We start from the raw sequence: 16,089 nt of genomic DNA on the forward strand, positions 1-16,089 counted from the left end.
TGTTGAATTGATCCCTTTACCATTATGTAATGGCCTTCTTTATCTCTTTTGATCTTTGTTGGTTTAAAGTCTGTTTTATCAGAGACTAGGATTGCAACCCCTGCTTTTTTTTTTTTTTTTGCTTTTCATTTACTTGGTAAATCTTCCTCCATCCCTTTATTTTGAGCCTTTGTGTGTCTCTGCACGTGAGATGGGTCTCTTGAATACAGCACACTGATTGGTCTTGACTCTTTATCCAATTTGCCAGTCTGTGTCTTTTAACTGGGACATTTAGCCCATTTACATTTAAGGTTAATATTGTTATGTGTGAATTTGATCCTGTCATCATGATGTTACAAGGTTATAGTAACAAAAACAGCATGGTACTGGTACCAAAACAGAGATATAGACCAATGGAACAGAACAGAGGCCTCAGAAATAACACCACACATCTACAACCATCTGATCTTTGAAAAACCTGACAAAAACAAGAAATGGGGAAAGGATTCCCTATTGAATAAATGGTGCTGGGAAACATGACTAGCCATATGTGGAAAGTTGAAACTGGGTCCCTTCCTTACACCTTATACAAAAATTAATTCAAGATGAGTTAAAGACTTAAATGTTAGACCTAAAACCATAAAAAGCCGAGAGGAAAACCTAAGCAATACCATTCAGGACATAGGCATGGGCAAGGACTTCATGACTGAAACACCAAAAGCCATGGCAACAAAAGCCAAAATAGACAAATGGGATCTAATTAAACTAAAGAGCTTCTGCATAGCAAAATAAACTACCATCAGAGTGAAGAGGCAACCTACCGAATGGGAGAAAATTTTTGCAATCTACCCATCTGACAAAGGGCCAATATCCTTTGGTGGGAGTGTAAACTAGTTCAACCATTGTGGAAGACAGTGTGGTGATTCCTCAAGGATCTAGAACTAGAAATACCATTTGACCCAGCCATCCCATTACTGGGTATATACCCAAAGGTTTATAAATCTTGCTACTATAAAGACACATGCACACATATGTTTATTGTGGCACTATTCACAATAGCAAAGACTAGGAACCAACCCCAATGTCCACCAATGATAGACTGGATAAAGAAAATTTGGCACATATACACCATCGAATACTATGCAGCCATAAAAAAGGATGAGTTCATGTCCTTTGCAGGAACATGGATGAAGCTAGAAACCAACATTCTGAGCAAACTATCGCAAGGACAGAAAACCAAACACCGCATATTCTCACTCATAGGTGGGAATTGAACAATGAGAAGACTTGGACACAGGGCAGGGAACATCACATACCAGGGCCTGTCGTGGGGTGGGGGACAGGGGGAAGAATAGCCTTAGGAGAAATACCTTCAGTAAATGATGAGTTAATGGATGCAGCAAACCAACATGGCACATGTATACCTATGTAACAAACCTGCACATTGTGCACGTGTACCCTCTAACTTAAAAAAATACAAAAAAATGAAAAAGTCTAATGAAAGGAGTTCAGATTTCACTCTAAATCCAGTGGGAAGCCGCTGAAAAGTTTTAAGCAGGGAAACTGACATGGTTTAACTGTGAACATTCATGTTTTCTTCTATTTGCAAAAAATAAAGCCAGAAGTCACCAGATTGTCATTGTTTCTATAATGGAGTTTTGAAAAATGTAAAATTATAGGTGCTGTTTTGTTGAGGCCAAGATCTGTGGTTTAAACTTCATATTCTTTTTTTTTTGAATTTTCAGCTGTCAAGAAAAGTGAAGGATGAAGCCACCATTTCTTTTGGCCCTTGTGGTCTGTTCTGTAGTCAGCACAAATCTGAAGATGGTGTCAAAGAGAAATTCTGGTAAGTTGCTGGCAACTTGCCACTATTTGGTCAAAAATGTATGATTTTGTGAGCATCCAGAGGGCACCCGTGCCTTTAACTATGAATATCTTTAAATAGAAGCACTCGTGTTCCAGTTATGTTGGAAAGTAGCCAAAATAAAAATGATGTTGAAGCCTACCACTGAGAAATTATTAGGAAATCAGTGGAATTTTGTTAAACTTCAATGACCAGTATACTCTCAGTGGACAATGAAATGTTAAGAGCCTACTTAGAGTTGGTTACATTTGCTAGTGAATAAATACCTAGGAGCAAACGTTTACAAATGAGAAGATAAGAAACCTTTAAAAATATACATCCTTTGCCTCCTAATTGAGTGTGGAGCATTACAATTTAAAGACTTTGATAAATATCTGAGTTTTATTTCCTTATAGTTGTACCCAATTGCTAACAGGCAGAGGTCTGTTCCCTCCAAGTTCAGAATTATTAGATAATTGCCCGAAGAGGAATTTCTTGAGAAGAAATATCTATTCCTAGAACCTGTTGGTCTGGCAGGCAGCCATGACTGTACTAAGAGATTAGCTGTAACAAGTAGATAGTCCAATCAAAGCTTAATCATTGTTTAATAATACTTGGATATATATGTCTTTCAGTTTTGATTATACATTCTAGCTGTAATTACAAACTTTGCATGAGATTTTAAGAATTGATTTTCTGTTTGTAATCATTCCAGTAAGACATTGAGGAATGTCTTATTATATGGAAACAAAAGATTATGTTGAGGCTTTCTACTGGCTTCTAATTCAGTTATTTCTGAGAATTAAATGTATTTGCTTTACTTTCTCATTAAGTATCAAATCTAGGCAATAAAATGTATGCTTTTCAAAGCAATAAATGCAGACTGGGGGGAGGTGCTTGGAGTTTGGTTAATGTTTGTTTCCTGAGGTAAGAATACTTACTAATTGAAATACCTAACAAATAGTGTTGTCTTCAATTGATAGCATATTAATAAATCTTTCCAGAAGTGGGAGATTTATCACAGACTATAAAATAGAGTAACTGCTGAAGTCCAAAGGATCCTGGAGTGATAAAGATAGGGCAATATATTGTCTTTTTCTCTTCTTATAGAATCAATTCTATATTTAAATTACTTTTGTATGTTGTGACCCTCTTTCAGTTGAATTTGTGTTTAATATTTTACCTATTATCTCTCCAACTCAGCATATCATTCATGGCTGCCTTTCCTTGCTTTACCTTTGAAGTACCATTTTTACTTTCAATCTTGGTTTAAATTGATGGTTGCTGAAATAAAATGCTTGGAGAGATTTCTTAGTAGCAAACATAACCTGTTGAACCAGATTGCATTTTCCTCACTTGGTCATGTCATAATGTCTGGAGCAGATCCGAAAGGAAAAAAAGAAACAAGGGTTTAAAAAGTAATCTGTACTATGGTAGCTTAATTGAAGTAAAATCCAAACTGAAAAAAAAATAAGTTGCTGTCAATATATTCTGTCTTATATCTTGGTTTGCTTATTATATAAGAGAAGAGAGGCTGTTAAAGTGTGTGTATACACACACACACACACACATGCACACACATAGCTGGGCTATTACAGGTGGCTCACACTTGTAATCCCAGCATTTGGGAGGCCAAGGTGGGTGGATTGCTTGTGCTCAGGAGTTTGAGACCAGCCTGGGAAACATGGTAAAACCCTATTTCTACAAAAATGTAAAAATTAACCAGGCATTGTGGTGCACACCTGTAGTCTTAGCTAATCAGGAGGCTGAGGTGAGAGGATGGCTTCAGCCTGTGAAGCAGAGGTTGCAGTGAGCTGAGATCATGCCGCTGCACTCCAGCCTGGGCGACAGAACCAGACCCTGTCTTAATATATATATACACACCCATACATATGGAAGGTTATCATTGATGCACAGATGTCATTAAAAGATCAAATTTTTAATGCTTTGCCTCTTTATTTTTGCTTGTTAAGTGTGAGGCTATTTGTGGCTTACTAGGGGTTCTTAGCTTTGTCTTCTTAGTATGGACAAATGGTATCATACCTGCAGTCAGCTTCATTGAAGAAACATTACCCAAAAAGATATTTCACTTAGAGTCAAAGTGTTAGAATGGTTTTAGTCTCTGCTTCCCCATCCCTTTATGCTGCACACCCCCTCCATCCCTGCCAGGACAATAGCAATTGTAATATTGGAACAAAACTTCTTACAGGTCTGTGCAGTTGGAATCATTTGAATGCACAGCTGGTTCTTTTATGCCTTACTGCTTCTGTTTATGGTGTATATGGAGTAGGCAGAAAAGACTAATAGGTTGGTGTTAGTTTGTGCTTGTCTCTGTGTGTGTGTTTTGTTTGTATGTTTGCTTATTGTTTCATAATGCAACAAAGATAGGGCATGGGATGAATAAAAGACATCCTAAGTTGCTGATGAAAACGAGGATACTTTGGAGCAGTTCTTTTCAACTCTACCCTTCTGTTTAGTCACCCCCATCATAACCTCCTCTCCAGCCCTATACCTCTGTTAATATTATTATTTTATGTAGAAAATGTAATTATTTGCACTTTCATTATTATAGTCCTATTTGAGTTACCTTATCTTTTGAAGAACATTAAAAATGCTTTGGCAAATCTGTAGTACAAATTTTTGCTTCCTGTAGCTTGTGAAGTCGTTTGCTCATTGCTAATCAAAGAGATCCAGGTTTAAGCTCGCGTGGATGTTCTTCATGGAATCACTAATGGATCACCAAAATTCATAACTTTTATTTTTTTCCCCTCTTCCCTTCCCTCAAGAATTGAAAAACGATTGCACCCTTTATTCATTAACATTTATGACTGTTTAGTGCCAGATGTGAAGCTAATTATAATGATTTCTACACAGTTCATTGTAGACACAAATCCCTTTTACTGAGATCCCTACAACTGCTGTTGCTAATGGCACAAGACAGAGAAAGGACCAAGGGTGGAATATTTTTCTTCTGCACTTGCCAAACATGGAAAAGAACTCAGTAACAGATGTGAGTTAGGTTTTTGGTTTTGGGGGTTGGTTTTTTGTTTTAATCTCCTCTGGGCACATATTGAAGCAAGCCTACTTTTTGGTGGTGTACATTTTTTAGAGGCGATAGCACAGGCTATGTTTTCATGTAATTCCCATTCACACTGGGCAAGTTCAACCATCAACCCTGGCTTGGGAAATAGCAAAGATGGCTCTGAGATGGCATCTAGGGTCTGATTGCTTTAGAACATATTAAGATGCACAGCATTTAATTTTAAGGACTATAGCTGATTATTCAAGTGTAAGTTTTTGTCTTCTTCACATAACACTCCTTCAGTATTCACTTTTTATAAATTTAGGACTGGATAGATAAAAGACATTTGGAAAGCCTACTCAATCAAAAACAAGTTTACTTAAAGGTGTCATTTCTTTATGGCAGGAAATTGGCTAATATCTTGATAGTCAATGGCAGAAATGGCCATTTCTTTTCCCTGTAGTGGACACAGGTACCTAAAACTAATTTTTAATAGGATGGGTGGGAGAAATTACTCTTCCTCAAGAAGTCACTCAAGATCTCCTATTTAGCTATTTTTTTTTTTTTTTTTTTTTTTTTTTTTTTTTTTTTTTTTTTTTTTTGAGACGGAGTCTCGCTCTGTCGCCCAGGCTGGAGTGCAGTGGCCGGATCTCAGCTCACTGCAAGCTCCGCCTCCCGGGTTCACGCCATTCTCCGGCCTCAGCCTCCCGAGTAGCTGGGATTACAGGCTTGAGCCACCGCGCCCGGCCTATTTAGCTATTTTTTAACCTGAAAAACGTGTCCCCAGAATATGCACGGACTTTATTATTTGGGACATTAAATCATCCCCTTAACTTTCTTTTGGCTTTTGCTGCCGCTGCTCCTGCATGAAAATGTGAACCATGTTATGCAATTGTTGGCATTCAGTTCTTCCAGCATGGACCTCTGTATCAGAGAAAGCATCAGTCTGATGAACGGATATGTCAATTTTCAACCCAAATTGGGTCATCTTGCAGTCAGTTCATCTGGAGGATGACCTAGCACAACAACTTCTCAGTGTTGGGAGGAAAATTGCAGAGCTACCTGCATATCTCAATCAGCTAGAAAATGTAGTCTCCAGTGGTAAGGGAAATGTGAAGACTTGCTGGCACACAGGGGGTATTTAAAGATGTATTTTGGATGGACTTGAACAGAACCACTCAGTTCCACATAATGAGAGAATGGCTTTATTTGGGGCTTTGGTTTATAAAATTATGATATTTTCTGATTGTTGATGAGGAAATAACAGCTTGTTTTCACTAAAATGCATTTGTTTTAGAATTTCCAGTTAGATAGCTGAGGAAGACCATAAAGGCAAAAGTAGAGGTTATGTGAACTTACATTTCTGGCAAAAGCTAGAAAGGGACTCTTATACCACTTCCAAGTATAAAGAAAAGAACTTCTTTTGTGAAATTTATTGTTATAGAATTAAAAATAAAATGAACCATGCTTTGAACCCTCAGAGGAAGCAATAAAATGTTTTATTTAAAAATACTGGTTAGAAGTAATGTTGCTCTGTGGATATTCACACTATGCTTTTAGCTGTAGAGTGTAAGAACACTAGAAGTTAGAAAATCAACAATGTGATATTGAGATCTCATCTCCTAAATGTATTCTAATGAGCTAAGATCAAGGAGGAAAATACATCCCTATGATTTGTTCTTTAATTGAAAGGGACAATCTGAGACTTGGTACTTTTATCTCTTTAATTAGGGTGACTTCTCTGGAGGAAACTGGATCTTTGAAGGAAGGGAAAGTGGTACTTGAAGAATTGGTTAGATCATTGGAAGTGACATAGGACAATGTTTGGAGTATAAGACAAAGTTTAGAGCAACTAGATAATAGGCAGGGATGAGAGATATCGGTCAGAAAGAACTTGTGGGCAGAATTGAGCTGAGTGAAATACACTTATTGAATAAGTTGAAGGGGAAATAATTTTGGGGTTCTTATCATTGAATTTTATATGGCCAAATGCATACTTATTGAACTGTTTATGTGCAACATTCCACTAGTCCTGAGGTAGAGCTGATGGGGAGTGAAAATAAATCAAAACTCCCTTGTTTAAAATACTTAATATCATTGGGATCAATGAATGGCTAAGCAAATAATGGTTTTAGGGTTAGGGAGGGTGGAGTGTAGGTCCTGTTCTCTGGCATGTTCCATTCTCTAAAGGTAGGATGTTTCTGGAGTTTTAGCTGGATGCCCAGATGTTAACAAGATATTCCCTAGCACTGTTAATCCTTTAATATCTTCTTCCGTTATCAACTCTATAGTGGTCATTCCCCAGTGATAAGCCTTTGGCAGTCTTTTCCAGGGCATGTTCAGTCCAGTTCTCAATTAGGGATGCATAGAGAACCCCCACAGAGATCTCATGGGCTCCCCTCTGGGAAGCTTTCTCCTTTTACTGGAAGTTCCAGCCATTTTAAATGCTTTGAACTCTGATCTCTGTGACTCCAGCTCAGTGATACTACTGGGCTCTGTTAGGACTCTAACTCACCAAGCCATAGTTGGGGAATTGTGCCCAGTCAGAGAGCTGAGTTGATTGTGGGGCTCACACCATTAGTCTTCCTTTTCTCTGAGATAACAGCTTAACACTGCCTGAATACTATTGCTTTACCCATTTCTTCCACTTTTGTTGTTGCTTACTGTGGGAGAGTTAGTCTAGTTTCAGTTACTTCCAGTTACCTTTGATACCCCATCATTCTTTGGGTGCTTTCTGTCATAAAGAAGTTGTGCTAGGGTCACCTTGGTACTGATTGTTTCTAGTGGAAAATTATATTTAGAAACCTTTTTTCTTTTAAATCGTTATTTCATTGAGATACTTCCAATTCAAATCCAGCATCACAGAGCTCTTCCTTACCTTTCTCCATTCCATATTTGTATTTCCTTTTTCCACAATGAGAGCCCTCATTCTCATCAACATCAATATATTTACTTGTTTTGTCTTATAAGTGATACAAAATAGTGTTAAAGTGTCTACACCAAAACCACTACAAACAACAAACTTACTAAAGTACAAGATATTTTATAATTCTTTTTGTCTTTAGAATTCATCCCACTAAAGTTGTACAGTCAGAGTGATATATTCAAAAGTTGCTTGAATTAATTTCTTTTTCTCTGTGGTCATATTATTCATTCAATATATAAGTAAGTTAATTTGTGTTTCTATATAATTTGCTTTTATACCCTTTTGTATTAAATTTTATTTTTGAATACATAAAATGTTTATATCATTGGAAATTCAAAATTATAGAAAAAATAATAAATCCAAGAAGTCTCACTCCCATACCTATCCCTTCTACCTGGTCTCACACATGTCCTAGTTGTAATTAATTCTTTTAGTTTCTGATATTTCCTTTCTTTTGCTTTTTTGCACAAATGTGTATATTTTTAGTTCCACTTGTTTCATACTAGGAAAAAATAATTACTTAATTTTTTGGTTCTTGATTTTTTTCACTAGTGTATCTTGGAAGTCAATGAGTTTTGGATTCTGTTAATATTTTTTTCTTATTACAAATTGTGTATCATGTTTAATGAAAGTTAAAATAATATTGAAGTAGAAAACTCTCTTGTTAATATCCCTGGAGTTAACTCATACTTAATTTTTTTATAGAGTCTTCCAGATAGTTTCTTTGGATATTTATGTATATAGCTGATTTATGTATCCTAAATTATATGCATTTTTCAAACTTGAAATCATACTGTACATACTATTCTCCAACCTGACGTTACTTCACATGATATTTATATCTATAACTTCTAATTCTTGACACTATATATCTAAATCATATTTTTAAGTACTGTGAAATATTCCATTGTGTGGACTTATGATAAAATTAAACCAGTGCTCTATTTATGGAAATTAGAGTTTTATCCCTAGGTTTTGCTATTGCAAAACAATGCTGTGAGAAGCACCCTATTACACAGATGTTAGTACACTAGAAGAGCAAACATTTTTGTAGGCTAGATTCCTGGAAGTGGAAATGTTGGATAAAGTTTTTATTTAAATTTTTAATTGATACTGACAAATTGTCCACCAATGTCACTGTGCCAATTTTGCCAATCTACATCCAAATGAAAAACATTTCATTGTTTACTAAAATCCCCAGGTTGGCCACTATGAGTATGTTCTTTGGATTCAAATAACCTTAGAAGTGTGTGTGTGTGTGTGTGTGTGTGTCTGAGAGGTAGAGATAGAGAGAGAGAGAGAGAGAGAGAGAGAGAGAGAGAGATCAGCAGCAAAGCAATCCATACGTGAAAATCTCTGCCTATTCCATTAAGTTTGGCAACAAAGAATGGCAGAGAAGAGAATGTGAGTTAACAACTAAGTTCATTATTATTTTGGTTGTTTTACAACATCAACATCTGATATGTTTGAAATATTAAAGTTCTTTATGACACTGGTTCTCTTTAAGTGAAAAGGTGTAGATAATTAAGCTAATTATTTAATGAAAGCTGGAAAGTCTGAAAACAATTCCATGTGGGGATTTCATCCAGCTCTGTAGCATCATCCAAATACAGAAGTCACCAAGCTTGGTATCATGTTGGATTTGTTACTGTTCATAAGGTTAAAGGATGAGAGAGAAGGAAGAATAATTGAGCCTTCTATTAATTTTGATGTTGGGATTTATCCCATCCACAAGAACAGCCAAGAACTGCAGTGAATGAGCTCCTTTCTACTCTGTTGTTTTGGAATGAAAAGATATTTTATCTGCCAGAGTGGAGACATGCTTTGAATGTCTGTTATTTCTGCTAGGTGAGTTTCTATCATAACCCCACTCATGTAGGCACATCAGTCTAAAGTGCATCCCTTGTGGCTTTGCTGACTTCTACAGGTGTAATTTGCCCTAAATGAAATATGTGCTCTGCAAAAGCACGGCCTTAATGCCTATTGTAGTTTGGTCCCTGGAGAAAGCTAGCACCCAGAGATTTCTTAGAATATGCATGACATTCTTAGTCTATGAGAGGGACACTGAATATGCAGTTTTAAACTTCCGTTCATATTCCTATTCTTTTCCTGTTTTTGCTTCCATATATTTATTTGAGACTGTCATAGAGAAGCATGACATTTTGTGAGGCTCGCACCAGGACTATTTTCTAAAAGAAATGCTTTGACATTCGACGACCTTCCCCCAGGCTAAGAAGAGTCAGGCCCTGCCTCTCTCTGTGGGTGTGAGTTATGAGAGCTGTATTGTAAGTGTGCTCTCCCTAAATGGTTACAGACAAGAAACACATGGTTTTAAGAGGCATCCATTAAACCCTTAAGATGAATGGCATGTATTTGGCATCTCTATTTTGTGGAGAAACAAGACAGTGGTTTCCTGAAATGAAATTCTGCCAAGGATTGCCTTAGAAATAGGGCATTTATTAATTCACCAAACATGCAAGCAAACTAAATGCAAGCAAGCAAAATAAAATGTCTTATGATGGGTCCCTCTGAGTGATTCAGAAATTGACCAGACATGCTTTTTGTCCCCCAAGAAAACAAGTAAATCATAGGGGGAAGGTAGAAAGTAACATGCATTGAGTGCTCCTGTATGCCAGGCACTTTACATACATTGTCTCCTAATACAAAGACATTGAAGTAGGTAGATCCTACTCTTGTTCTCCACATAGGGAAACTGAGGCTTAGAGTAGCTCAATAATTTGACCACTCTCTTACATAGCTAGTAATTGGCAAAGCCAGGATTTAAACCCAGATTCATCTGACCCCAGAGTCCTGCTCTTAAACACTTGTCCATGTTGTGCCTTTGTGTGGATATCATTAGCCTCATTTTAAAGATGAGAAAACTGAAGCTCAGGGAGGGTGAGTTTATCTGAGGTCCCTAACCATTGAGTGGAAAATTTAGGTTTCAGATGATCAACTGATTCCAAAGTTTATGCTCTTTCCACAACACCATGGATATGTCTTATTTACAACTCTTATAAAATGCATAATATAATAAGAGTCATATAAGAGGCATGGATATAGTTCATATCAAGGAGATATTATTTTCAGCTGGGTGTGAGGGTGATTAGGGAAGGCTTCATGGGACGGGCATCATTGGACATTGACTGTGAAGACTGGATTGGGCAGCCTGGATTGGGAATAGTGACGGGGGATGGTATTCTGAGCAGAGGTTATAACAAGAGCAAATATGTGGATGCATAAAGTGCAGGATATTGTTGAATATCAAGTGTCCCAGAGGACAGTATAAGATTCAACTAGTTGGGAAACATATTTGTTGAGAAACAAGTAGCTAGACAGATGGTGTTTTGAATACCTCCACAATTTTAAAATTATAGGATATATATTGAATCCAAAAAGGAAATGTTGGTTAAGGCACTTTAGATTGGAAGACAGGGGGCAAGGTTGCTGAGACATTCTAGTTCTGCGCTATTGTTTCTGTTCACATGCTTTACATTTGCTATAATAGGAAGGTTCAATCAAAGCTTTGTTTTCAATTATAAAAATGTTTTGAATAAAAAAAACCCAAGTAAGGTATTACCCTTAATTAAAAATCAGAATAAAGCTTATTTGTATCTTCAGCTTCAGAGAATTAATGTTTTTTTTTTTTTTTTTTTTTTTTTTTTTACAGTAAAGGAACTTGTTTCTGGTCTTAACACTACCAGCAGGTGGCACTGTAATACATTCCTTCTGTAGCTGTGAAGTAGCATTTTACCATCCCATGGCTGTCTTCAGAGTCTGAAATTAGAAGGAATAAAAGCTTTATAGTCACCATAGTGTGATTGGTCTAATCTTTGAACACATGTACTAAGCATCGCCCCTACAACCACGATTCTTTAGTTTTTGAGAGCTATTCTGCTTAGGTTCTCACTGAACTACCTCTGAATCTTTTCATTTTTTTCCCCAAGAAGGTGACTGTGAGGCATAGCTCTCGTTACTTTTCAAGCAGTTCTTCAAAGTTAGGTATTCAAAAGCCAAAGGCAGGAGAAGTTATGAGACTGGCAAATTTTACCTTTGGCACTCCCCCTTGCTACTTTGCTTTTAATACCTTTGTTTCTTGTGCATTTGGCCCTCCCCAAGGCTAAAAAGAATTCAAAAGATTCACAGTTTTCTTGACCTTTACTCAGAACTTTCCTATTCTTTGATAGGTGACAGCTAGTTTAATCTTTTAACCAATTCAGACTGATACCCTGAGACACTACTGAGCATTCAGTGTTATTGGACACACTTCTTCCTTTTTGACACTCTCTTCTTCTGCTCTAGTGACATCATTTTATCCTGGTTTTGTCTGTGTCTTTCTGGCCATTTTTTTCCCAGTCTCCATCATTATCTCATTTTCCTCTGCCTGTCCCTTAAAAGTTGCTTTTCTCCAGCATTTTCTCCTTGTTACTCTTTTAACAAACCACTCTGTACTTTCCCAAAGTTTCTACTCCCTTGGTACTAACTATCTACCCTCTTGGTGCTTCTCAGCAGTGTCTGCATATTAGAACCACCTAGGGAGCTTTTAAACCATATTATCGTGCAAGTACCACCCCCAAAGTTACTGATTTATTTGGGCTGGGGCCTCGGAATCTGTAGGTTTTTTGTTCATCTATTTGTTTTAACTCCAAGGTGATTCTAATGTGCAGCCAGGGATGAGAACCCCTGACCTACTGAGGTTTCTAGCAATCCAGTTTTTATGTCTCCTCTGAGTTACATGCATTATTTTCCTTCTAGACATCTTCCCTTGGCTGCCCCACAGACACTTTGAACTTCAAAACTCAATTTTTAATCTATTTAAATTCCACCCTTCTTGTGTACCCCATCTTGGTTAAAATTACGTTATCATTCTGTTTGGGCCAGAATATACAGTGTGACTCTCAAATATACCATAAGTTTCTATATTCAGTGATCACCAAGTTCTGCAATTTGAATTCTCAAATATCTTCTAAACTATCTGTATTAGCCAGAGCTTTCCAGAGGGAAAGAACTAATAGGATACATGTATATATGAAAGGGAGTCTATTAAGGAGAATTGACTCACATGATCACAAAGTGAAGTCCCATGATAGCCATCTGCAAGCTGAGGAGGAAATCAGTAGTGGCTCAGTCCAAATCCAAATGCCTCAAAAGCAAGAAAGCCAATGGTGCAGCCTTCAGTCTGTGGCTGAAGGCCTGAGAGCCTCCAGCAAATCACTGGCGTAAGTCCGAGAGTGCAAAGTCCAAAGAACCTGGAGTCTGACGTCCAAGGGTGGGAAGCATCCAGCATGGGAAAAAGATGAAAGCCAGAAGACTCAGCAAGCCAGCTTATCCCACTTTCTTCCAGCTGCTTTGTTCTAGCCGTGCTGGCAGTTGATTGTATGGTGCCCACCCATACTGAGGGTGGATCTGCCTCTCAGGTCCACTGACTCAAATGTTATCTCCTCTGGTAACACCCTCAAAGACACACCCAGAAACAATACTTTATCAGCCATCTAGGCATCCTTCAATCCAATCAAGTTGACACCTAATGTTAACCATCACACCACTCCAGTCATGTTTTTTTAAACAAATTTTGACTTTTATTTTAGATTCAGGGGTATACATATGCAGGTTTGTTACCTGGGTATATTGTGTGATGCTGAGGTTTGTGGTATAAATGGTCCTGTCACCCAGGTAGTGAGCATAGTACCCAATAGGTAGTCACCCCACACTTCATCCTATCTGTTGCTGACCTAGTTCAGCCTTTCATAATTTCTTCCAGCCCTTCTACGTTACTGCCCATTTTCCATAATAATTGCAAATGGTGTTTTTACTTGTTTGCTAGTTTTTAATTATAGATGTACAGCAATTTCAAGCATTTATTCTATTGTCTAATGAACATTTGTAGATCAACTACTAGATGCAAGACCTCTACTTATGAAATAAAACTCCTTTGACTCCCTATTGCATACAGGATAAGGGTAAAATGCCTTGTAGCATATAATATGTGGCATACAAGACCCTTAACTTATTCCTTAGTTCACTTATTCATTCAATAATTAAATATTCAATGGCACGTAATAGGTACTATTCTAATTTTTATATAAATATAAAAACACGTGTTATATATGTATGTATAGGTATATACATATGCATGTGTATACACACACACACACACACACACACACAATTCATTTAGGCTCCAGGCTCCTCAGCCCTATTTTTGTACCCCTCAGCCCTATTTTTGTACCCCTTGCATAGGCCACACACCTCTTCACACAAAAGCCATCCTGAGTTATTTATCATTCTGAAAAATAACTGTTCACATTCCCAGCTCTGAGCATTTTATCTTATGCTTTTCTTCACATGTGAATCACTTCCCACCTTCTCTGCCTTTTGATAATACTACTCATCTTTGAAGAACCATTTCAAATGTCATTTTCTTTGCGTCCCTTTCATTGGATTGCCCCCATCCGCCCACCTCTTCAGGCAGAATCAATTGTCCTTCCTCTGTGCTCCTGTGGCATTTTGTTTAGACTTCTATACTGGAACTGATCATATTGTGATCTAGTTATTTGTATGTCTGTCTTTCCCACCATACCTGGGATCTTTTTGATGGCAAAAATTGTTTTCTTGATTCTCCATACCTGGTAGACTGCCTTGTATATAGTAGTTGATCTACGAATGTTTATTAGATAATTGAATAGATGCTTTTGGATTACTGGCACCCTAGCAGTCTTTAGGAGCAGAACACATGAGATTGAAAGTCATGAAACAACCTTGAAAAAATGAGTATTCCACCTATCACAGTTTGGAATTGTGGCCAGAGAACAGCCTGCCTACTCTCAGGTTTTGCTGTTTTGACAAGGAGGATTTATCAGTGCAATCAGGGCCTTTGAAACTCTATCCTCATCTGCAGAGCCCACATTCACATAGACTTTATAGTTTATAATGAGATTTTAATGTCTGAACACCACCCACCTCAGTGGTCAGTGACTTGGCTTGTTTATGATTCACGTGGTATGAACTAGCTAAGAACAGAGAGCATGGTGGGCTGGGAAAGGGCAGGCCAATTGCTTTCTTTTTCTTAAGAGAAAATATCATCTATATAGCCTGGAATTACAAAAAGCCTTAAGAAAATGCTGTGTAAATGAACAGCCAAAGTACCTTCCTGCAATCTAGACCATGGGATCCCATATTTAAACTTACGCCTGTGCTACAAAATATTAGACAAAACAATACTAGAGGCAGAATGGTGGTGAACAGTTCTTAAACCTATGTAGAGTAAATATTTGTGGTAGTGTTTTCCTTTACACAGCAGATGCAGTAGAATGACAATATAAAGGAAGTAGAACCCCAATTGTCAGGGGAGTAGGAGGGCCTGATTTTATCAGCATGCTGTTCTATTGGCTACATCTAAGTTAGCCTTTTTATAGAGCCACTCAATCTCATCCTTCCTTTTTACTTGTGTTCAAAGTCAAGTCTCCCAGCTCTTTGAGCTCTTCCTCAGTCACTCTAATTTCTTCTTTTATAGTAGATCCTAGACTTCTTTTACCTCTTTCCATTTTATTCAGTCCCTAAGTGTCATTCTCAAATCCTTTGTGTTTCACCTAACTACAGCTTGGCCAAAGCTGTTGCTACTAATTTCAGTTTACTTAGAATTAATTCAATTGTTCAACTCCCATTTATGAGTGAGAACACATAGACACAGGGAGAACAATGAGAACACATGGACACAGGGAGGGGAACATCACCCATGGGGCCTGTTGGGGGGTGGGGGGCGAGGGGAGGGATAACATTAGGAGAAACACCTAATGTAGATGACAGGTTGATAGGTGCAGCAAACCACCATGGCACGTGTATACCTATGTAACAAACCTGCATGTTCTGCACATGTATCCCAGAACTTAAAGTATAATAATAAAAAAAGAATTCAGTTTTCTTGAAGAGCTGATCAATTTGTGTGGAGATGTATAAAATCTGATTCTGAACTAAAGAAACCTACCTTACATCCTGATTAGATCTTTAATGTCATAAAAATGAAAACCATACAGTGAAGGGGCCCTTAGCACACAATTGTTTAAAATCTACCCGTTGTGTACTGTACTTTTGTACCTTCCTTTTCTAGTTGTTCCTTCAAGATATGGACTAGAGCCTATGAATGACACTAAAATGTGGCTCAGCTACTCATCCTGCTGATTAAAAAAATAAACAGGAAACACATCACTTCTGGTGAATGTCATGACCAGGATGTTTGATAAAAACACCCTTAGGGGTCTTAACAATTTGTTGCCAGAATGACCTTTGTTTTTGCAGTTGTTTTTCAGTCTGCAAAGGGCC

The 16,089-nt window shown here is 37.5% G+C and overlaps 1 protein-coding gene across 1 annotated transcript in view; it reads left to right on the forward strand.

The window, feature by feature from the left end:
• The window catches only part of IL1RAPL2 (interleukin 1 receptor accessory protein like 2), a 1,281,282-nt gene that overhangs the window by 89,344 nt on the left and 1,175,849 nt on the right, over nucleotides 1-16,089 (forward strand). The window contains exon 2 of the mRNA XM_025372668.1: nucleotides 1,725-1,825. Coding sequence (XP_025228453.1) covers nucleotides 1,744-1,825 — 82 coding nt within the window. The 5' untranslated portion in view covers nucleotides 1,725-1,743. The remainder of the gene's footprint in view (nucleotides 1-1,724; nucleotides 1,826-16,089) is intronic.

The sequence above is a fragment of the Theropithecus gelada genome, chromosome X, assembly GCF_003255815.1.
Source record: "Theropithecus gelada isolate Dixy chromosome X, Tgel_1.0, whole genome shotgun sequence".
Classification (NCBI taxonomy): domain Eukaryota; kingdom Metazoa; phylum Chordata; class Mammalia; order Primates; family Cercopithecidae; genus Theropithecus; species Theropithecus gelada.